Here is a 22,325-nt window from a genome sequence, read left to right on the forward strand (position 1 = left end):
AGGAGGCAGCATCTGTACATAACCTGGTGTCCTTCTAAAACAGAAGGCTGCAAGCAGGAAGCACGTGACAAACAATCAGAAAGCAGCTCTGTGGAGTGCCTAAAATATTCCCTTTGGGAAGAGAGGAGGTGGATAAACCTTGTTGACTAATGTAGGTTTAGGGTGCTTCTGAGAAACTACACAGAAGAATTTTTCCCTGAATAAATCAGTCCCCAAAAGGAAAAGTGCTATTTCATGAGTCACAGGGAAGGAAAGTCAAGACATCTCCCTTACTTAACAAATAAATAGGGAATCAAATTAACAACTATTGAAGTACCCAGTGTGTTTTAAAGTAGCTTATTTCCATCCAATACCTTGCAAGGTAAGCTGAATTATAGACAGTGTGGAGCCCATGAATACCTTAATAATGAACAATCAGGGAAAATACAAATTAAATACTTAAGGACGGTGCAGAATTAACTGAAGGTTTACATTAACCAGAGGATTCCAAACAAAAATCATACCAAAGTACCCAGTGCAGTGGTTCAAGGTGTACAAAACGTGGCATCTCCAAAAAAAAAAAATTATATATATATTTATATAAGCAGATATAAATGTGTTAACCCAAGCTACAGTGAAAGAACCTGCCCACGTAACAATGCGGATTCCCCACCCCCTCTGAGTTATTTTCATCCAGATAACTTTCCTGATCCCATTATCCAACAGCTCCTTGAACAGCTTCTTTTGCCCAGCTGAGGAAGTGGGGGTAGAAAAGGAAAGCAGGGGATTAGGTAGGTCAGCAATGATCAGGACATGAAAAATCACAACCTGACCCCACAGAGGGACAAAATAAGCTCTTGGAACGACTTCGCCATCAGTTTGCAAGAGAGCACAAAGAGCCCAAGAGCTCTGGACTGATGCATGTAAGTAAACTTCTCCTGTCCCCCCAGCTCTCTCCCTGGTCAAATGTGGAAGTTCACAATGGGAAGAATCCAAACACCCCAGTTGTTCAGGACACAAAATTAAGCTGCTTCAGTCAGATGGAAAGCCCACGTTCTACTTACCTTAAAGATGTCCTTTGAACACTGAGTAAGGATTGTACTGAAAGTAGAAGAGAGTCCCAGTTCCACCAGACTCTCCAGGTGAGTCATTTTCTCAGTCTCAGTCTCCTCTCTGGTTTGTTCTAGCGTGCTGCTCTCTATAAGGCCAAAGCACCTACAAAATGCAGAACAGTGTTAGCAAGTGAAACTTGGAAGTCTGTAATCGAGTTCTTCATGCCAAGCTTTCCCCTCTCCTCAGCTCACTTACCTATCCATAAACTGCAGCACAAAATCCTCAAATTCAGCAGATGCAGAGCACAGCTCCCTTTCCACCTGTAGAAGAAACACAAGAGGTTGTGTTTTCTCCAGGAAACGCAACACAAAACGTATTTCCTACGTGAACTACTTCAACATCACTTCCAGTGTCTAAGTGAGAACAGACCACAGCACACTCCCCATTGCACAGACTGGAGGACACTCCATGAGACAATTATTGCACATTCCTTGCACTGTCCTGTCCCAACTTCCTGGCCTGGATGACTATCCAAGGAACCTCTGTGGTGAAATCAGGTCTGCCTCCATGGATACAACCTCTGGCCTTGCTCCTGATCCTCCCTGGCAGCAGGAGCTCAGGGAGGTGGGCACAGACCTGGCTCTGCTCACCTGCACTCACATTAAACCCTCAGGGTACAAACCCCTGTGGATTTCTGAGTGCTGCAGCCCTGGGGCAATGAAATCCCCCTTCTGCTCTGGGCAAACTGCAGCTACTGGTGCTCTCTGAGCTACAGAAAGTCTTCTGGAAGCAAACAGGTGTGGTGATAAGGGGGATAAGACTCACTGTCTAATGGTGTTACTACCTCTTGGCTGAAGAGGATTAAAAAGCATCTGAAGAGAAAGTAACAGAATCTCAGTCAGGAAAGGGAAGAGAAACAGGTGTTTATTTAAAGAGGAAAACAGCTCTGAAAAATGAAGAAAACAATCCTAAAGCACTATTTAAAAAACTATCACGTTGGGGTTTTTTTGTGTTGTTTTGTGTTTCGTGGTGACAAGAACTTTCAAAAAATTAAGAGTAGTAAAGCTATTTTAATACAAAAATTTACATGGCAAGTGAGCCCTGGAGACAACACAATCCAACCTCCTGCCCAAAGCAGGGAAAGCTTGGAGTCAAACAACACTACCCAGGGCCCTTCAGCAACTAAGTTTTGACATTTAAATGTTTAATTGCTTGAATTTCACATTCTCTACAACAAGAAATGCTTAGAACACACGATTTGCACACTGCTATCAGCTCTACCACGCTGCCCAGCAGCAAACAGGATTCACATCTCATCATACACTGCCAGAAATTCAACTGAAAACTGAGTGATAGCTTTGCCTTCACAACTCACCTCTGAAAGATCATCTCTCTCTTGCAATACAGATGAACAGTCTACTAAAGGCACCAAAGTAGAAAACGTTGCAATGAACTGGAATGTAATCTGTTGGGAGTTGCAAACAGCTCTTCAGTCAGTTGTATTCTACACATCAAAAAGCTTTTGCAATTTATAGGAGCTAAAGCAAATCGTACTAAAAACAAAAAAAAACCTCCAGAGCCCAAGTCTTACACCCCAAAACTTCAACAGTTATTTCAGATTTCATAGATAGAACTTCCTAGTCATCACTGTTCAAAAATTCCCAGTTTTCTAAGTAAAGAAACTATTATTTTGTGCTGAACTTTAAAGTTACAAACCCCTATAATGCTGAAATTGTTTTAAGTAAATTCATATGAATTCCTGAAGGTGTGGACTTTCAGAACCTAATGTAATGAAAACCCAATTATAAAGGTCTTTCTTTTGATGTTAGAGGACTAGGAATATCTGCTAGGAGCTCTGGAGCACCTGTTTAATCTTGTTGTGCAGAGCTGCCCAGAAAGTCAGTACAGTGCTTATCACAATCACTTTGCACTGTTCAGTGAGCTAGAAGCATTATCCTAAATTAGAGGGCTGTAATATTAAATTTTTACTATAAAAAGGCTAAGAAATTCTGGCCACATGAGCTACCTGCTTTCGCAGAAACGTAAGAATTTTTCTCCATAAAATACAATAAAATATTAGGTGGGTGGCTCACGATCTTCTGAAGACAGGAGCTATTTCCCCACTCACCATGCACTTGCTGAAGTCGTTGGGATCCACCCCGGGCAGGGCTCTCATCAGCAGAGGTAGCATGTGAGTTGGACCTTCAGGAAACCACCTCCCCCCGCACACCAGGCTGCGAGCCACCCCGATGACACAGCTCAGGGTGGCTGTCAGCTGATGGGGCTCCGTCAGGGTCTCCAGAGCAGGGTATGTCCTGTAAAATCAAGGACAGCCATGTTAGGAACAATAATGTTCCAAAGAAAATAGAAGTGGACTGCACATGTTTTCTGCAGAAAGGGTAAAAAAAACCAAATCCTGCACGAAAAAATTCAAGCTCATCAAGGGCTCTAAAATGGTTTTCTCAGCATTTTTCCATGGACTTTAAACTGATCTGTTCCCATGTTCCCTCCATTTGATCAGTGCTATCCACCAGCAATCCAGGATTGAATAATCACTGCATGGACTCCTCCATTCAAAGCTACAATGACTTGCCTTGAAGGGCACAGCTTGCACTTTAGGCAAGGGCAGGGTTCTCGAGGCAAGCATGGAAATGTGCCTTGGTTGTCTCTGAATAGACAGGGGATCTCTTACTTCATGGTATATCGAAGTCCAGACCTTTTTACCAAAACCTGTGAGGCTACTGTGATTGATAAACATTTTTTTTTGTTTACACTCAATACTTCTCAGCAAACTGCAACACTTCCTACTGTCCCCAAGAACCCACAGTTCAGACAAGAGTCAGAGTGCTACCCCTGCCCTACGTCATCCAAAGCACAGCTCAGCCAAGTGGATGTGGGACTGCAGCCAAGGCAAACATTCCAGGGATGGTTTGAACTGCAGGGCAGACGTGGAGGCTGCTCTCAAAACAGAAAGAGCAGCCATACCCGGCACTGCTGCCCTTCCTGGAACTGCTGTGCCTGAAATGGCTCGGGCAAGAGCAGATTTAGCAAGTTTTTACAAACAGTTGAGTCAGTGAGGTGAGGAACACAGGAAGTGCTCTTCAGTCAAGCTCCTTTCTCCACTGGTTTTAAAATACATGTTGCTAAAGCACAAAACACTGCCCAGGGAACGTGGATAGGGCCTGGGAGGAAAGCTTTTCACTGGAGTAGGAAAGAGCCACACTTCTCTTTGAAAATTTCAGGCACCAAGCACTAGAAACAGTGCAAGCTAAGTGTATCACAGGAGCACATATCTGGTGATTTGCTTATGAAGTCAGAGCCATGACAGCAATTTTAAACAACCTGTAACTGGAATGTACCCTGAACGAAACAGAAATATAAAATATGTTTATTGCTCCACAACCCTCACGTGTATCTGGCCCAACTGAAATCCAGAGAGAACATACCAGGTGTCTTATGAATAAAGGGTTGCTTTTTCAACTGATCCACCCACTATCTGACACAAAATGCTAACAGAAATGCACAGCACCTGAGCACTGACTACCCTAAATCACAGGAGCTGTCCACAGCTCTAGTTCTCCAGAACTAGCCCATTTGCCCCAAAACAAATCAAATCAATTAAAATGAAAATTAAAGTCCTCCTCTGCTCTTACCTCTCAAGCACAGGTGGAATTACTAACTCAGGGCGCATCAGGGCCAGGTTCTGCAGGGCCTGGGCAGCCTCCAGGCTCCCCGTTTTACTGAACATGGCCAGGAGAACAGGCTGGATGATGCACTGCACAAAGTCCGTCACGTCCTGGTCCGTGAGCTTGTGGCTCTCGGGCACGGGAGTCAACCAGGTGGCCTTCTTGTAGCGCTCGCGGTGCAGCCTCCTCACCACACCACTGGGCAGCCTCTGCAGCAGCTTCATCAGCTTGTTCTGCCAACAGACAAGAAATGCTGGGCACTGGCTTGGCAGCAGCAGGATCTGAGCTCCTCAGTGCACAAGAGACAACCAACAACCCAAAGTCTTGGAGTTACATCCCCACAATCCAGCAGAACTCGCAAGAGCTCTAAAACACAATGTTCACCGTTTGTCACTAAACTTCATCGCTCAAAATATCAGTAATTATGCTGCCAGCACTGTGCCCTAGGATTAAACAAGAAAATTCAGGAAAAACACATGGAAAGGACATAGTCAAGAATCCAGATTGTTTACCAGTAATTAGGGCATCTTTGAGGGCATTCTCTGCACATTCGTGTGTAGGCAAATATAAGTCAGCTCCTCTGGCACTGCTGTGACCAGCCTTGCTGTTTTCTTCTCTACTTTCTACTAGCTATCACAGGGAGATTCTTCCATTCTCTAGTAGAAGACTCCACTAGTTACACCATCAAAAAGTTATGCTTCGAAGCAGAGATGCATTAAAAATGCTTTGTTTAATGGAATCACAGAATTGTTTGGTGGGAAGGGACCTTAAAGCCCATGCAGTTCCAGCCCCTGCCATGGGCAGGGACACTCCCACTAGACCAGGTCACTGCAAGCCCCATTCTAGGTTTTGTTGCCTTGGAGACAGCAGGTCAGTCACACAAAAGCTACCCCACAGCAGTAATGCTGGTGCTGTGCATCACCCCCTTTTTGAGTGCTGACTTCTGTTCCTGGCTATATATGAATTGGGGGTGTTGTTTTGGACTTCCAAGCTGCACCTGGGCGAGATGTTTGGAGAATACTCCCGTGTCAGCTGTGGTGCTGGCATGAAATAAGAGCATGGTCTGAGCGACAGTGCAGTCACAGAGACCTGAATTCTCAAGATGCAAGCAGCACACAGCACCACAGTCTGGCTGCTGGAGCACACGGGGCATTGACCAACAGGTCTGACAGGCTGAAATTAGAGCCAGTTCTTGTGGTAGCACACAGACACTCACCAGCCAGCGCCCGTTGTTGGAGGGATGGTAGAAAGAGGCAATGCTATTGAACAGGCCAGACAAGTGCTTCTGCACCAGCTTACTTGGGCCACCCTGCAAGAAACAAACCACAGCATTTTGTGGCACAGAACAAGGTAAAACGAACAGGCAGCAGTACACAAAGTGCAAGTAGAACATTCTCCCCACGGCAAGACCTCAAAGAAAGCATCAAATCCCATCCCACCCTCAGCTCAGCACTAACAGCAAGTTCTCTCCATCCCATCTGCTGAGGTTCACCCTAAAAGAGGATTCAGGGGGTTCAGCAGGTCCCCAGTGTGTCCCAACAGTGGCATTTGCAGCTGTGAAATAACCACTTCCACCTCCATTCCATGCTGACAGTGGAATGATGTACTTGGAAACAAAACTTGGGGAAAAAAGCCTAAACCCACTCCTTTGCAGTGAGCTCAACATTACAGACATCCATCTTAAGAACATGCTTCTGGCTTTGCATGGGTCTGTGGTTCCCTTTATGAAGAAGTCACTCACCATCATGGCTGTGATCCACATGACTGCATGTCCTACATCGTAAGCGTTTGTCAAGAACCTCGGAACAACCACCTGATTGCTCCCCACTGGAAGATTCAAACTCCTCAGAATCCTAGTAAAAATCTGAGAAGCAGGAAAACAAGCATTGGCATAAATTAATTTATGCCATCAAGTCGGCATAAAATTAATTTTCTAATCAAAAGGTGCTTGGTGGGTTTGGCTTTTTAAAGTCATGTAAGTACCATAAATATGTTTGGTTTTTTTTTAAATAAATCTACAAGCTCAAAGATTCCAAAGGTCATATCTATTATTAATCACAAGAATATGAAAGAATATGACTAAGGTCCTTCCCAGAAGAACATGGGGTTAATTATACAATCAGACAGCATTTGTACAGTCAGGATTGTTGCTGGTTTGGCTCAGCCAGGTGACAACAGTAACAGCTTCCAGTGTGCCTCTTCCAAAAGGATGGCTCCATTTTTCACAGTTAAACACAAATGGATGCACCCAATTTGAAAAACTGGGCCAGTGCAGTGTAAAACCCACACAAGGAGTCTGAATTATTCCTGGCATGGGAACACTGAAGCCTTATCTCTAAGCAAGCAAAGCCATCTCCTGAAGTGAGAGCTCTTACCTTTGGAACATACGGATCCCAGTCTATGTACCCGATGTTGTCTGTGGCCAGGCGAGCAAAGAGGTTCACCAGATGCTGAAAACCACCAGAAAAACAGGGAATGTTCATTAGAATGTACAGGTAATAATGTATCTGCTTCAGCTACGCAAGATAAAAGCTCCCCCAGGCGCTAAAGCACTTGCAAATGGAGATTTCGCTCCAGGAGAATCAGCACTGCCCTAAAATAGCTCCTGTACACAGACATGGCAGAAAATCCCACCAAGGCCTCTGTTTAGCCTTCCCCAATATTGAGCTATTTAGGGCCATTTAAGCTCTGCAGGATCCATCCTAATCAACGTGTGCTGGCTGTCACATTCGTGTGCTTTGGTTTAAACACATCTGTGGCTTGCAAAGGTCACAGGCATCAGCTGTCAGCTTCTGTCCAGGGAGAATTAGGCACTCCATCACCAGCAGACAGTCCCCTGAATCCAAGGGAACTGAAAGATGTCCTCAGGGAAGAGAATTATCATGGCTAAATCAGAAAGGAGATGAAGTCTCACTCTTCTGATCGTGGAAAAAGCACATCAACCAGCAACTCTCCTCGAAGGAGCTTGTCCAAATCAGGACATACCAATCAGGCTCTTGGTGCCTCTTCCAGGATCTTGAAGCCAAAAGGAAGGGCTTGAAAGAATCCTGCCTAATTCAGAGACACACAGGCACAGAGGGACAGTTCACTTCTCTGTCTGCAGGGCACAACAAGCTTTGGAAAACCCCAGAAGCCACACCTGACACAGCCTGAATCAAGGGTTCCATTTTCTCCACCTTCTTGGCTTGGTATGAGGAAATACCCACTGACAAACTGCCTGCTGTGTACACAGATAATTGATTCCACAGCTCCCCTTCAAACAGCCAGTGGAATTCCTGCCACAGCAAGCTGAGGAGAAGCTTGCAGCACACAGAGGCTTAAATGGGATTGCAGAGTCAGAGCCTGCATGTCTAATTATCTGCATCCCAGCCTGGTGACATGAACAAGCCTGACTTTGGGAAGTGGGCAAGACAGCAAAGGAAACAAGAAGTGAAAGTTTAGGGGGAAAAAAGCAGGGAAACTGTCAGAATCCAGTTATCTGAAAGAGGGCCGAGGATTATTTGTTAAACTGTTTGACAGAAACAAACCAAATCACAATATTAAAGTGCAGGCTGTCATTGTCCTGTCAGAAACAGAAATAGGATTTCTGGGGGGGAATGGCCATGAGGAAGGTGCAAAAGTGTATACAGACACTATCAAATAGAGTTTTGGCATCACCCACGTTCAAATGTGGCCAACTGCCAACTGTTGGGACCTGGACTGCCTCCCTGGATTTGTGATGAAACAAAACTGGAGCCAAAACCACCTGCGGGATGTGGGACAAAGGCAGCGTTCAGTGGTGCTTTGGGAATCAGCTTCCTCCACAGACACGGAGGACTCCCCTGGTGGAGATGGGCAGGAGATTAGCAGCAGCAGCCAGATGGTCAATGAGCTTATGTTCATACTGAGTATGGGAAAAAAAGCTGGTGATAGGCCAAGTTTCACTGCAGCACAGCCCAGCTCACACCCACAGCACCTGAGCTGCGGCTGGGGGGCTCAGCAGGGAGCTGCTCGGGCCTCAGGGTTGCATCTGATCCTGTGAGACACAGCAAGGGCACACAGGTACATGGCACACTGTCTGCCTTGGAAGATACAGCCCAAGGGAATTTCTGGCCATGGGGAGTGCAGGTTCTTTACTGTGTCCCAAATAAAGACGACAACAACTCACTGCAGCGAGGGTAAAACATCATCACTCAAAATGAGGGACCACTGACGTGTTAAGATAAAGGCAGGACAGAATCGTAATTTATAGAAACCACAACAGCACTTTGAACAATTCCAAGTATGAGCAGCAGCATTCCCAAGGCTGGAAAGAAAAGCCAGTCTGAGCTAGCCATTAAATAATGTTCATCAAGCACAACTGCAGTCTCATTTATTCAGACAGTAATTGCTTGCTACCAACAATGAAATTATTGTCTCTGTTTTCTTGTACTAGTTAATGCAGAAGGGAAAAAAATCCATTATATGACTGTTTGGCTTCAATTCCTTGCAGGCACACTGTAGGAATATTTAAATGAGGGTTTCTTCTGGTGTAGGTGAAAAGCAAATACTTACCCCTTCCCACTGGGGAAGATTTTGAACTGACACCCAAAGGCCTATAAATTCATCAAACCAAAGCCTGAAAGAGAACAAAATCAAAATAATTTAACACTGAGAAAGCAGCTCCCTCACTCAAAGTTTACCCCTCACTTTGCCAGGCTGCAGGAACTCACCTGTCCCTCAACTCATGCAGCAAGGACAGGGATCAACACGGAATGCTTGTATCACTCTGCCTGCCACAGCATCTCCCCACCCCAGCTCTGACCCTGAGTTTCAGTCCTTGCCTTTTTTTTTTTTACCTTCTCCTCCTCTTGGTCTGTTTTGATCCCCCTTTCACACAAGAGTGCTTTACCAGAAGCTTCCTGACCCACCTCAGCTTCACCATTCCATCACACATCCACATCCCAACCCAGGGAAACCAGGTGAGAACAACCCACACCTCATTTCCCTCTGCCTCACGCCCTGAAATTCGCCCCTGGTGACCCATGGGCACGAGTGGCATCATCTCCTCCTCTGAGCTCCCCTGAGGCTGAGGAGCAAACCCTCCCCACTCACACTGCCCTTTCCAGAGCGCATTCCCTCCCCTCCTGCCCTGTGATCCCTGCGTGCAGCCCCACACACACAGCCCTTCTGATGGCTCAGAGAGAACCCCTGTGGTGCCTGCAGGCGCCCTGACACCCACCTGAAGCCCTTGTGGTGCAGCTCAGGGGGGAGGGTGGTGGGCAGGAAGAGTTCGAAGTAGGTGATTGCCTTCTGCATGGTCACATCAAAGGGACACATCAAAGGCCTCCACTCATCCAGCATCTCCCCAGTGGCGTCTTCTGGGAAATACCTGGAAACCGGTGAACACACACGGACTTGGCTTTAAAGTTTGGGTCTTTTTTTTTTAGACATAATGAAAACCAGCTACTAATTTGACATAAATGCCAGTTTTCCAGGAAAACCACGTGCCCAGGGGCCACTGCAGGCAGCCCTCAACTCCACAGAGCCCTCACAGAACAGAGGCAAATCAAGCACATCGTGGTGCATCATATTAAGAACACAAATTGAAGGGTTCTTGGCTTGTTGGACCAGAAAAGAATCTGTACAATGCAAAACCACTCCACTGTGAAGGCTGGACAAAAATCCAGCAGCTACTATTCACATTATTAAAAAGATCACCTAAGGCACAAGGATCATTTACAGAAACATCACAAGAATGCTGGTTATTAAATTATGGTTAAACCAAAGTAAATACCTATGCAGTGCAGTATTTTAAATGCACAGCAGATACAGCTGATTATACAACATCATTATTGCAGCCAAGGCTACTAAAAAGCTAAAAAAAGTACCCCAGGAAAGTCTCTACCCTCCACCCCAAACTTTTAAACGTGAGGGGGCAACACCAGCCAAACAATGAGAGGTAAAATGGAGAGGGGTTTTTGTGTTTTGGGTTTTTTTAAACGTTTTTCTTGCCCCTCTTAAGGTAAGATCAGAGATATTAACCATGGCACAAACACTTACGGCCTGCAGCTCTTCACAAGGGTTTTCAGGACACTTTCTACAGAACTGAAAGCAGAAAGGAGACATTAGGAATAATAAATGACCGAATTTCAGTGACAACATAAAGCAAACAGCCCTTTGCTGACCTCTCCCTCGAGAGCTTAAGATAATGTTGATGCAATTAACTGTCTTCTGTGAACATGCAGCAGCTAATTCCCTTCCACACAGACCTAACCACTGCACTTAAAACTGCTCTGCTCGGCTCCTGGTTCTGCTTTTCACGTTCTACTCTGGCATTTCCTGCTTTGAAGTGAAGAATTATTATCATTTCTTGTGAGTAACCTCCTGCACTTTATCCATGAACAATCAGCAGAACAAAGTCACTTCTTGGGGAAGTTGAAAACACAAATGGAAAAACGGGCTTATGGACTTCATGAGCCAGATAAATAAAGGCAACAGACTTTGGGAGGTTGTTATTTTTCGGCTCCAAACATCATATCTGACCTTTGCAATGTGGTTTTGGTTTTTGCCCAGTGGTTCTAAGAAGGAGAAGTGAACTGTCTGCAAACCGAGGGTTATTTCAGTCGGCTCCCTCCCAAGTAGCAGCTGATTTTAGAAGTGTTTTCGTCCACAGCAAGAACATTATTTGAGAGATCATTTCAACACACATTGTCACGGGATGCCACCAAAGCACTGAAGGACTAAATCTCAGAATAATCAAGAATAAAATGGGGGGAGCAGAGAGATCAACCAGTGGAACCATAAAGGTAATAAGTGATCACATTCCTCAGATCTTCCATTTATCACACAGCCACCTCAGGATTAAACTGCACTTTTATACAAAAACATTCCCTGAATGAAAAAATTAAAGTTCTGGGGAAGAACTTCCTACATCTTTTAGATATGCTTTCTGTACTCTGAACAGAAATACTGCATCCTTTATTCAGCACCCAAAACATACAGAAAGGTCACTTTACTCAGAAAAAGATGATGCAAATGTATCATCTTTACTACCAAAGATCAATTAACTTTGAGACACACCAACCCTGAGCATGCACACACTGCCTCTCCAGTCCTACACAAAATACAGTAATCCCACCCAAGCCAGGAGAAATTAAATATGGAGAAACCACTCTTTCAGTGCAAGCCAGCAAAAGCCCAGCCAGCCCTCAGAGCACTACTCCACTCCCAGCAGAGCTCTAGGAGATGCAAAATTAGGGATAGTTTAGGCAACAGTCAGTCAAGACCTCTACCAGAAAGAAAATTTTGAGCTGACTGATAAAATTTGGAGAGGAATGACCAACCATTCATTACACAAAAATCAGATCAAACTCTGCAGGAGGCTCAGGAAAATTCTGGGTTCAAGTGAATATTGTCATTGAACAAGTTAGAAAACAGGTAACAGTTGTTCCAAGAGTAGATAAATAAAGCATGAACCAGCAACATTCCTTATGAGCATCAAAGATGAGCCTGATAAATGTTTGTGTGACAAAACAAACAAGCTCTGCCCATATCAGCCACACTCCCCTCGAGTGTCATGAAGGAAAACCTGAAGGAGCGGAATTTTACTAAACACAGAGGCCAGAGGTCAAGTTTTCAGTCAGATCTCAGCACCTGCCAGTGTGAGAGAGCGAAGGGGAAAGATTGGGATGTCCCCTCCTGGCTTCTGATCCCCAGTTTAGGAAGGCAGGAAATAAAAAACAACAGCAAGACGACTTTGTACCCAAGGAACCTCCCCCCAAGAGACAGTCCAAGTACAGCCCACCCAGAGGAGACGTCCTGTACTGTTCCCAGCTGGTGACTGCGAGTGAGGAGAGGACAGGACAGCACAGCTGGGGAGACTATTAAAAAACACCCAACAGCACCCTGAAGCCCTGCCATCAGTTATCTTTTGGGCACTACAGGTTTATTTTCTTCTCTTGGAAAGGTGATATTCTTTTGCAAATATGGGGGGTTTCCTGCCTTTTCAAAGACAAACACATTTCAGTTAAAAGGATGAACACAAACTGACAAGTGTTGACTCATATTATCAGAGAGTAGCAGGAGCATCAATTTCAGTTTTTCAGGAGAGGTTTGGGCTGTAAGGGAAATTCTGGTCCTGAAGTGGACACTCATTCCAGAACTTAAATTCAGACAATGAAAAGAGCAACCCATTACAGTTTCACAAGTTATTTTAGAGAACTCCCACCACCATCACTGGTACAACTACACCTTTCTTTCTAAAATACCCCAAACAAAGCAAAACCCACCGCAATTTCACTGCCACTTACACCAGTTTTCTGCATTTCTGACACACCAAAATTCCTGATGCTTTCCCTGCAAGAATTCCTGGTGAACTCCTGACACACAAGCTCTTCACAGCCCCAAGGTTGTGGCTGGGTGGATTTTCCAGCAGCCATGACCTCACTGCTAAAGCACTTTCCATGATTTCACTGGTTTAATAGGAAGGTACATTCACTCCAGAACGTGCTCCTGCACCAACACTGATTTTATCCATGGTCAGACACAACAGCTATTCCAGAGTAAAATCCACCTCTCATTTGACCCCTGAAATACATTTGCTGGTTAAATTAGTTAAATTAGAGCCGCTGATCAGCCACTTCACACACGTTCTCTCGCTTCCCAATTAGAAGATTTCACATCCAGTGCGACATTCTCATCACCAGTGGTGTCATGTTAAATACTGGGTTTCCAAAACAACCATTTATGCAGAGAACTCCCCCTGTGTGCCAAGTGTTACAGTCCAACAGAACATGCAGAAGATACATCAGCCAGAGCTGAACAACAAAAAGTCTTTCTTACCACCTATGCAAAACATTAAGCACAAATGTTTTAGGTGAAGACCAGCCTGGTCGATATGAACTGAATGTGAAAAATAAAAAAAATAGAATTAAAACAAGAGTTAATTAAACAGCTATAAACCAAATCAGCTTTTTAAAAGTATCCCTTGATTTGCACCAAAAAGACACCCCTCAAACAAGAAGGAGCACCGTATGAGAAGGAATCGCACTGCATGGAGTGGTAAAACCAGACAGACCATCCCACCCAAGACCTTCCTCCCAGCTCAGCCTTCTTTGCCCTCCTGGAAAAGTTCCCTCCCCACTACCAAGTTCCTCACCCAGTAAATGAGAAGTGACCCCCACAAGCAAGGGGTGCAGGTGCAAAACAAAGACTAAAATAAAAATAAACCAAGGAAGGCTCTGCTCTTTCGCATTTTCACCTACAACTACCAAAACTGAGCAAAATGGTTTTGCCAGCTCCACAGACGCCAGAGAAATCCAGCCCCAAATGCTCCATAACAAGTGACAAGGCTCTGTATATTTTCTGCTCGTGTCCCTTATCAGCAAGAGGATCTCCCCCTCAGGAATCACTGCTTCAGTACCACTCAAAGTTATTTTTTAAAAGCAAATCAAGCATTTTCACCTGCAGTTCTTCACATGAACCTTCAACTCAACCAAACATAAGGCATTATCCACGTGCTACCTTTTATAATCTGTGGTTTACAGAGCAGGACTTTCCTAACTGGAATCATTAGGAAAATTGTAATCCTGGAAATTTGACAGATGGGGAGGGATTGACAGGCAAAGAAAGCAAAGAAAACAAGTTCTCATTTTTAAAATCACTAGAACGTGTCTAAAATTCTTAACTGGGGAAAAAATGATTTCTTCCTCTCATGGCATCTCTTTGAGTACAGTACAGATATTTAAGGACAGAATCATTTCTGTTTTTTCCCAAACCCTTACTGTGTTATAGAGCAGCAGGCATTTAATACCTGTGCTGGTTTTGACTGGGATAAAGTTCATTTTCTTCACATTCTTCCCTGTCTTTAGTCCCACCCCTGAGTTTTCCCAATCCTCCCCTTATCCAGTGAGCGAGTGGCTGTGCAGGGCTTGGATTGCCAGTTGGGGTTAAACCACGACAATATTGTTAAGTTTTCTACGTTAAATTTGCTAAACCCTGGGTTACCATCCCAAAAGAAGCTGACCAGGCCCCCATTCCAGCATAGTTTGATGACAAACCCAAGCAGAGGGAGCTCCACGATTCAGTGCAGCCCTGCACGCAGTTACTGAAATATGCTCATGAAAACACAACCAGAGTATTTCCCATGTATCAAATTCCAGGGATTAGAAGCAAATTACAAAGTGCTTTAAAGCATTAAAGGCACTCGTGGTCCAGCAAATGTTTCAAAAGGCGAACTTACTTGGGAAACCAATTTAATCCCAGATGTTCTGTTTTGGAGTACAATATCCTCTCCAGCATTTCATAAAGCGGTCTCCATGGCAACTCCAAATCATCCCTGGAAAGCAGCTCTTTTTTCCTGGTAGGAAACAAAACACCGAGCACTTCAGGATGAAACATTTACACGGAACACCCCAGCCCCTGCTCCCAGTTTGGCACCCACTGCAGGAAGGCCAGGCAGCAAAAAGCTGGCCACTGGCAGCACTCCCAAGATTTTCCTGACTAAGTGAAACAAACACTATTGAGTTGTGAGCCAGCCCTCGCCCTCCCCCTGGCTGAGATTAAACCTTGGCTCTCTGAGATGTTTGCTTTTCCTTATAGGGGGGAAAAATGACGTTCTTCCATTCCAGCACCACTCCTAAAGCTGGTGTTTGCACCGTGGGGGCTCCTGACCCCACAGCAGCTGCTCAGGGCAGGTGAGTGAGGTAACCTGGGGCACCACACACAGTTACACACAGATAGAACGACCCTGAGCAAGTGCCCAGGAAGCATCCCCGGCCCACAGGAAGGTGTCCTTACTTCAGCAGGTTTATGAGCAGCCGTGCAAAGCCCTGCATCATGCTGATCTCCAGCCTGGGAATGGTCACCAACTCATAGAGCAGTTTGATGAACAGCACGTGATCCTCTCTGTTGAACTTCCTGCCGTACAGGCGGATGTACCTGCCGAGAAACAGCCGGTGAGTCAGCGAGGTTTGGGGCACTCCAACACCCAGCCCGGAGCCACAACTCCTCTGACTGCCTGCTCGGGAAACAAAACTCAAACCTGGCTCACCAGTCCAGCCATGGCACACAGCAAGGGAAGGTGGGCAGCTACAGCCACAGGAAGAATGACCAAATAAAGTTTACAGTCCCCTAAGGTCCTACAAATACTGCAACTTCATAAACAGGCTAAAATTAAACCCAAAAAGTATCAGGTCAAGCCCAAATCCAGTAGCTTCCAGTAACAACTGATTTAGACATTGAGTTTTCCTGGTGGTGTGTCCCACTGCTTCCCTTGTTTTCACCGCAGGGGTAGATCCCTCAGGAAAAACACTGGGAGGTGTGTTTGCTCTTTTCAAGTTGAGTTTGAAAAGAGAAATATGTTTTAAGTCTTAAAAGATATTCTGCCCCAGCAAAACCTATATAAGGTTCCAGGGCAGCATTTAAGATGTGGCACAACTAGAAATTACTACTCACTGGGAGACAGCTTTTCACTTTTATTATTGCTCCAACTACTCCAAAAGATTCATCAGAAATCTGCTTTCCACTGCCCTTTTCTTTTTCCCAGTGATTTCAAGAGGGGAATTTCTAAATGTTTACATCTGATGGGCAGTATTTTCACTAATGTTCACTTCAACAGGTTGTGTTTATTTCAAACAAAGCAAATAGGGGATAACCCACTTTCCCACCCCTAAAATGGACATGCAAAAAGAATCCTCAGGGAAACAAAAATGGATTATATATATATATATAATAAAAAAAAAAAAGAAGGTGCAGAAGCCTGGAGAGTAAGTTTTAACTACAAAGAAACACAGAGATCCAATTTATCTGTCAGCTGCTATTTATAACCGAAAATAAAGTGTTTGGCTGGTTCTCCTTCTTGACATTTGCTAACAACAGTTCTGTTCCACAAAATGCTGTTTAATTAAGAAACAGAAGAAGGAGGAAAGTGCACAGAAACGTGCTCAACACAGAGATGTCACTGCCCAGGCGCCAGGACCAGATGCCAAATTGCTCCTGTATTTTCCTTTATGTAGGAAGGAGGCAGAGTTTAAAAGGGTCAATTATTTGCCTTAATCCAGTTGAGCATTAAGGGAATGACAGAAAATAAATACTTCTAGAAAGGGGTGCTCAGCCTTTTCCTCCAAGATTAAATGAGTGAATTGTAACAGAGGGGAACTGGAATATTTTCAGAATATCTCTCACAAGGGATGAAATATCCCCATTACTAAATGAAAGAATACAGGCAGAACTTCATGAACCCAGGGGCTAATCACACATGTGCATGTTCATCATATATTTATAAAATATATGCTGGCTTTTCAGGATTAAAAAAACCAGTTATTTGGGTTATGGGGGGGGAAATTGATTCTAGAACTGAATTGTTGCAAAATAAAATGAAGATTTCTTACAAGAAAGCAGATAATACTACCCTGAGACCTGAACTCTCGAGTCCACTGCCCTTTTGGTTCCTCTGAGGTTTTATGAGCCCTGAGCCTCAACCTGTCCTGCCAAAAGGGTAAATTAATTGTCCTTCATTGTGCTGGCCCCACGGGTTTTGATTTGGAGTTCAGCCACAGGGAGAGGGGAAAAAAAACAAGCAAGCAAACAAACAAAAGCCACTCACACAACCTAAGAAACATGATTAGGAAGTGAAAACTCTGTTTCCAGCTCTCTGCCTTCTGTCCAGAGTGCAGGGTCTCTGGAGATTACCAAACAGCCAATTCCCTAATCCAGGCTGTCCAATCTCTCGCTCCACAAGTACAATAGGCCTATTTTTAGGCAATGTGCTACCCTATCAAGTGACCACCCTGAAGTGCCCTAGAAAGTTGGCTGCTCTGCTACAGTTAAAAATTCCCCTCACTTAAACTGAACAGAGCACTTCCCCAAATTCCTGGCTGTCCACTTGCATTTTCTGACACCCAGCACAGGACCACGAGTGGTTTCAAGCTCAGATTTTGACAGATAACATGGAAAACAACGAATCCCGCTCAGCAGGGCTATTTAAATCACGTGCACACAGCACACACGTCCCTCATGTGTCCAGAGGAAAGCTGCTATTTCATTGACAAAGATGAGAAAAAAGATGTAAACCAAGGGTTTTAGGCAATAGTGGTTAAAGCACTCAGCAGAGTCCCACTGAGACGCTCCCAACCTCCCTGTAACTCTGTGTCCTGTCATTCTCATTCCAAACAACTGAGCTGCACTTTTTCCACACCTTACAGCAAGACAGTTAAATGTCATTTTGTAATAAGTCTATGCCTGACAAGCACAAAAAACAACACTGTCAGTGACAGAAACTGTGTCCCTCAGCTTCAAACAGCCCTGTCCACTGGAGCAGAAAGCATGGGAAGGCATTTGTGTCTCTTCCTGGCTGCAGAGTCCACTCCAAGCACAGCAAGAATGAAATGTTTATATTCTATTAATATGCTCATTTATTGGCTACATTCTAAAAATAAACTAAAAAATTAAACCATCTATAAAACATGACAGAGGGAAAAACTGAAAGAGTGGGCACTTGTGACCTCGAGACCGTGAAGGGTTGTGGTGCAAGGCCAGCGAAGCAAATTATTGTGCTGCAAGCTGCTTTGCCCACACACGCTGGGCAAGTTACCCAGCCGAGGTTCACTGCTCTGCTTTCACAACCAGGGGAGCATCTTACAAGGGACACAGTTTACCAGCCAAACCTGGAGGACTCCTGGGGCGATGGTTACAGATTTGAGTGCCAATCCTTGAGACAAAGAGCTGTACCTGCTTCAGGAGCCTCACTGAGTCATGAGTCACTCACTGTCCTCTCAGCAAAGTTCTCTCACCACACTCCACACACATCCCCACCAAAGGGCCAGTTGTCATTGCTGAAAATTACCCACAAAAGAATTATGCAAATGAGCTCACAGACATTCCACCTGATAAACTCCAACTCTGCCTCTTTTTTCCCCTCCCTGCTCAGTTCATGACATCAGCCCAGAACAGCTGCACCACGATAAGCATGTGCAAGTCATGCTTCCAGCTGTGGGGTGTGTAAGAAATTCTCCCTGGCACCGTGAAATAGTACTCAAATTATTAATTCAGAGAAAGAGCCGAGTTTCACTTTCGTTCTTTGCTGAGGCACAAAGAGCTGTGTGAAGCTGTGGGTCCCTGAGGGGGTGTAACTGTGCAGGTGTATCATCTGCACGCCCTTGTTTTCCTGGCTGGGTTACATGTTTGTACACATATCACCGGGTTTGCACTAACATTTGTATCTGCCTGTCTAAACAAAGAACAGATCAAAGACATAAATTACTTCACAGAATATTGCAGCCTTCATACCACTATGAAGATTCTGACCTTTTCTTTTTAATTCATTTATTAATTACAGCTGTCCAGAAGGGGAAAAGGGAGCAAGTTGATTTGGAGATGAATCCCCAACTATCAAGAGACAGCAAAACTTGGATTTTATTGTCATTATTCTGTAATTTAATTTAGGTGTGACATCAGGACACCACATGGCTGGAAGTGTTTTACCCAGGCCTAAACTTTTACAGACATATTTCACAGAATCCCAGGAGGTTTGGGTTGGAAGGGACCTTAAAGCTCACCCAGTGCCACCCCCTGCCAGGGGCAGGGACACCTTCCACTAGCCCAGGTTGCTCCAAGCCCCATAATCCTGGCCTTGGACACTTCCAGGGATGGGGCAGCCACAGCTGCTCTGGTCAAGCTCTGCCAGGGCCTGCCCACCCTCCCAGGTGAATTTTCTCCTAATATCTGATCTAACCCTCCTCTCTGTCAGTCTGAAGTCCATTCCCCCTTGTCCTGTCACTCCAGGCTCTTGTAAAAAGTCTCTCTCCACCTTTCTTGCAGGCAACCTTTGGGTACTGGAAGGCCAAATTCAGTCATCCCTGGGCCTTTTCCAGGCTGAACAATCCCAATTCTCTCAGCCTTTCATCCCTCAGAAGTACTTTCTCGAGTCAAACTAAGCAGCACCACATCTCTCACGTTAACTACAGCAGCTCATTTTTTACTCCAAGCCCACTGCTTCCTTCCCTGCCCACACCAAACACACTCAGAGCCTCGCTGCATCTAATGTGCCACCCAGGAATCCTGGTACTAACAGGCATCAGACAAGCTGCAAACACACACAATGAACTCAAACTTCAAAGAGTAGGTGGAAAACCACAAATTAGAGCCTGCTGACCTTCCTGTGATTCATAAAGCAGCACAGCAGCCATTCTCAGCAGGCCAAATTCAGTGCCCTGGAGCCTGAAGTGGGAACGGCAATTGTCATCTACAGAGTGAGTAACGGGGTGATTCCAACACAGCCCGGCACACTCTGAAAGGGCTTCTGTGCCTGCTTAGCCACAATTCAACAGTTCACGCCCGTCCTCCTCACAGTGAGAACTCCTAAGTTCATTTTAACTCGAGTGGTACAGGAAGCTCTACCACAGGTCCAGGGAACAGGTACCTCTGACCCCAGTGAGAGGAGCAGATGGCTGGGGGGGTGGGAAGGGAAACAGCGTTGAACTGGTTCCAAGCAGGTTCAAACTGTCACACAACCAAACATGTGAGTCATTTTGCAACCACCACTGTAATTCTATCTAAGGCTGCCTCTTGGGAAACAGAAAGGCACTTACATTTCAATACAGTCCTCTCTGCCGGGCTGGGCTGGCAAATGAGTATGAAATCCTTTGCTAAAGTTAAAGAAATGGCTTATGGAAGGAGGGAAGTTGTAAGTGAAGATCTGGAAATGGTCCAGAACACAGGTATTCCATTGCTCCTGGCACGTAGGGAGCACTGCTTATAAAGGCACACACGGCATTCGGCAACATAACGCGATAAACATCCACAGAAGTTACTGATTGAAGCTGCAGGAGTCACTGTCATATGATGCCACATCCAGTGCCAGAGAGTCCCAAAAGAAAGAGGGCCAAGCACATTTCATAAAACTCACGAAAAGAAACCCTTATGTAGCACCCGGTGCTATCTATGAAACCAACGGGGCTTTATCTGTATCAAAACCACTTCCCAGCACGCACAGCAGAGCCAAAACCAGTATAAACTACACCGAGCCACAGTACAGACAAGATATCAAGGGCACCAGGGTGTTTACACAGCATTAAGCCAGAATTTAATCCTGCCAGCACTGACCCAACAAATCACCCGTCCAGCGAAAGACTTTGCGCCCCTACAGCACAAGTTACACAGCGACGGCACCAACCACAACTTTCCTAAGAAGGCAGGAGGTGAAACAGGTGGCCGAGTAGGAAGAAAAATATTAAAAACAGCAGAACAAACAAACGCTCAAGTGCTCAGTTCGTAAAACTGGGAAGTTTCCGAGCGGCGGGCGAGCTCTTGCGAGCTCTTGCCACCTTTGTCCCCGTTTGGGATGTGGCAGCGCTGGCGGGCCTTGTGTAAGCGGGGCCGGGGCAGCGGCCGGAGGCGCGGCCGGCCGGGACAGCGGGCTGTGCCCGAGCGGCGCCCGCCGCACCGTTATGCGGGAGGCGGCCCGCAGGCACGGGGAGGGGGGGACGGCAGGGGAAAGAGAGGGGAGGGGAAGGGTCTGCCGCGCCCGCTCGCAGCCCGAGGCCCCGCTGCCCGTGCCCGTCCCGCCCCGGCACTCACGTCGAGAGCTTCCTGGTCCAGAAGAGCCCGCCGGGCCAGAGCTCCTGCAGCTGCACGGCGCGGGCCAGGTTGCCCTTGATGTGCTGGAGGAAGCGGGCGGCCTCGGCCTCCAGGCGCTCGCCGTAGGGCAGCAGCTTGTTGTAGACGATCTCCTTCTGCGGCGGCCGGGCCATGTCGGCGCTGCCCGGGAGGGCCGGTGGTGACCGCGGCCGCCGCGCCCCGCCCGCCCCGCTCCGCTCACTTCCGCCGGAAGGGGCCACGGGGCGGCTCCGGGAGCGCCGGGGCAGCGGCGGTGTTAGCCGGGGCAGCGGGGCCGGGGCAGCGGCACGGCCGGGAAAGGGCAGTGCCACCGCCGGGGCAGCGGCACGGCCGGGGCGCGGCGGGGACGCGGGGCAGCCCCTGCGCGGGGAGCCGGCGGAGGGGCCGCGCCGGCCGCCCGGGCTCAGCCCCCGCGCTCCGCGGGCGGCTCGAAAGCCCTTCCCGAGGAGCTGCCGCCGCCCGCACACGTAGCCGAGGGACAGCGGTGACCGCCCGGCTGTGCGCGGCGCTCCTCGCCCGAAAAGCCCGGTGCGGGGCGGGGGCGCGCCGGGCGCTGGGGACGAGGCGCCGTCCCCGGAGGAGCTCAGGGCGGCTCTGGGAGCGCCCGCCTGGCACGGCACGGCTGGCACGGCCCTGCGGGGTCACAGGTCGCGCTCGATGAGCTCACAGGTCTCTCCCAGCCTAATTGATGCGGTGATTCCGTAATTAGCCCCGCGGGTTGATAGCAGATTGCGCGGCCGCCTAAGAGGCTTATTTGAAATAATAACGCCAGCCGGGAGGGCAGAGCTCGCCCGCGGGCCGTGGGTGTGGGATAAACGCTGATGGATATGTGATAACGCCGCCGGTACTGCTGATAGCTGTTATCTCCAGCTGTCCTCAATAGAATTGTTAATTGAATTTCCCCTCAAGAATTACATCGTGGCCATACAACAGCTGCAAACTGATTAGATTTAAACCTCCTGACAAGGGCAAATCCTGTTTTATGATCTTTATGCTCAAACTAGCTCTGCTTAAAATTTAAAAAAAAATGAA

At 46.6% G+C, this 22,325-nt stretch overlaps 1 protein-coding gene across 1 annotated transcript in view; it reads right to left on the reverse strand.

Annotated features, from left to right (window-relative positions):
• Nucleotides 1–21,489, reverse strand: part of PSME4 (proteasome activator subunit 4) — a 45,039-nt gene extending 23,550 nt beyond the window's left edge. Inside the window, exons 1-14 of the mRNA XM_050314900.1 lie at nucleotides 21,255–21,489; nucleotides 15,477–15,617; nucleotides 14,920–15,036; nucleotides 10,740–10,784; nucleotides 9,919–10,068; nucleotides 9,252–9,315; nucleotides 7,094–7,168; nucleotides 6,460–6,582; nucleotides 5,935–6,027; nucleotides 4,686–4,951; nucleotides 3,161–3,347; nucleotides 2,408–2,497; nucleotides 1,288–1,352; nucleotides 1,044–1,194 (exon numbers count right to left, since the gene is read on the reverse strand). Of these exons, the coding sequence (XP_050170857.1) occupies nucleotides 1,044–1,194; nucleotides 1,288–1,352; nucleotides 2,408–2,497; nucleotides 3,161–3,347; nucleotides 4,686–4,951; nucleotides 5,935–6,027; nucleotides 6,460–6,582; nucleotides 7,094–7,168; nucleotides 9,252–9,315; nucleotides 9,919–10,068; nucleotides 10,740–10,784; nucleotides 14,920–15,036; nucleotides 15,477–15,617; nucleotides 21,255–21,427 (1,740 nt within the window). The 5' untranslated portion in view covers nucleotides 21,428–21,489. The remainder of the gene's footprint in view (nucleotides 1–1,043; nucleotides 1,195–1,287; nucleotides 1,353–2,407; nucleotides 2,498–3,160; nucleotides 3,348–4,685; nucleotides 4,952–5,934; nucleotides 6,028–6,459; nucleotides 6,583–7,093; nucleotides 7,169–9,251; nucleotides 9,316–9,918; nucleotides 10,069–10,739; nucleotides 10,785–14,919; nucleotides 15,037–15,476; nucleotides 15,618–21,254) is intronic.
• Between the last annotated feature and the right edge of the window lie 836 nt (nucleotides 21,490–22,325).

Source organism: Myiozetetes cayanensis, unplaced genomic scaffold (assembly GCF_022539395.1).
Source record: "Myiozetetes cayanensis isolate MyiCay16 unplaced genomic scaffold, myiCay2020 scf2-11, whole genome shotgun sequence".
Classification (NCBI taxonomy): domain Eukaryota; kingdom Metazoa; phylum Chordata; class Aves; order Passeriformes; family Tyrannidae; genus Myiozetetes; species Myiozetetes cayanensis.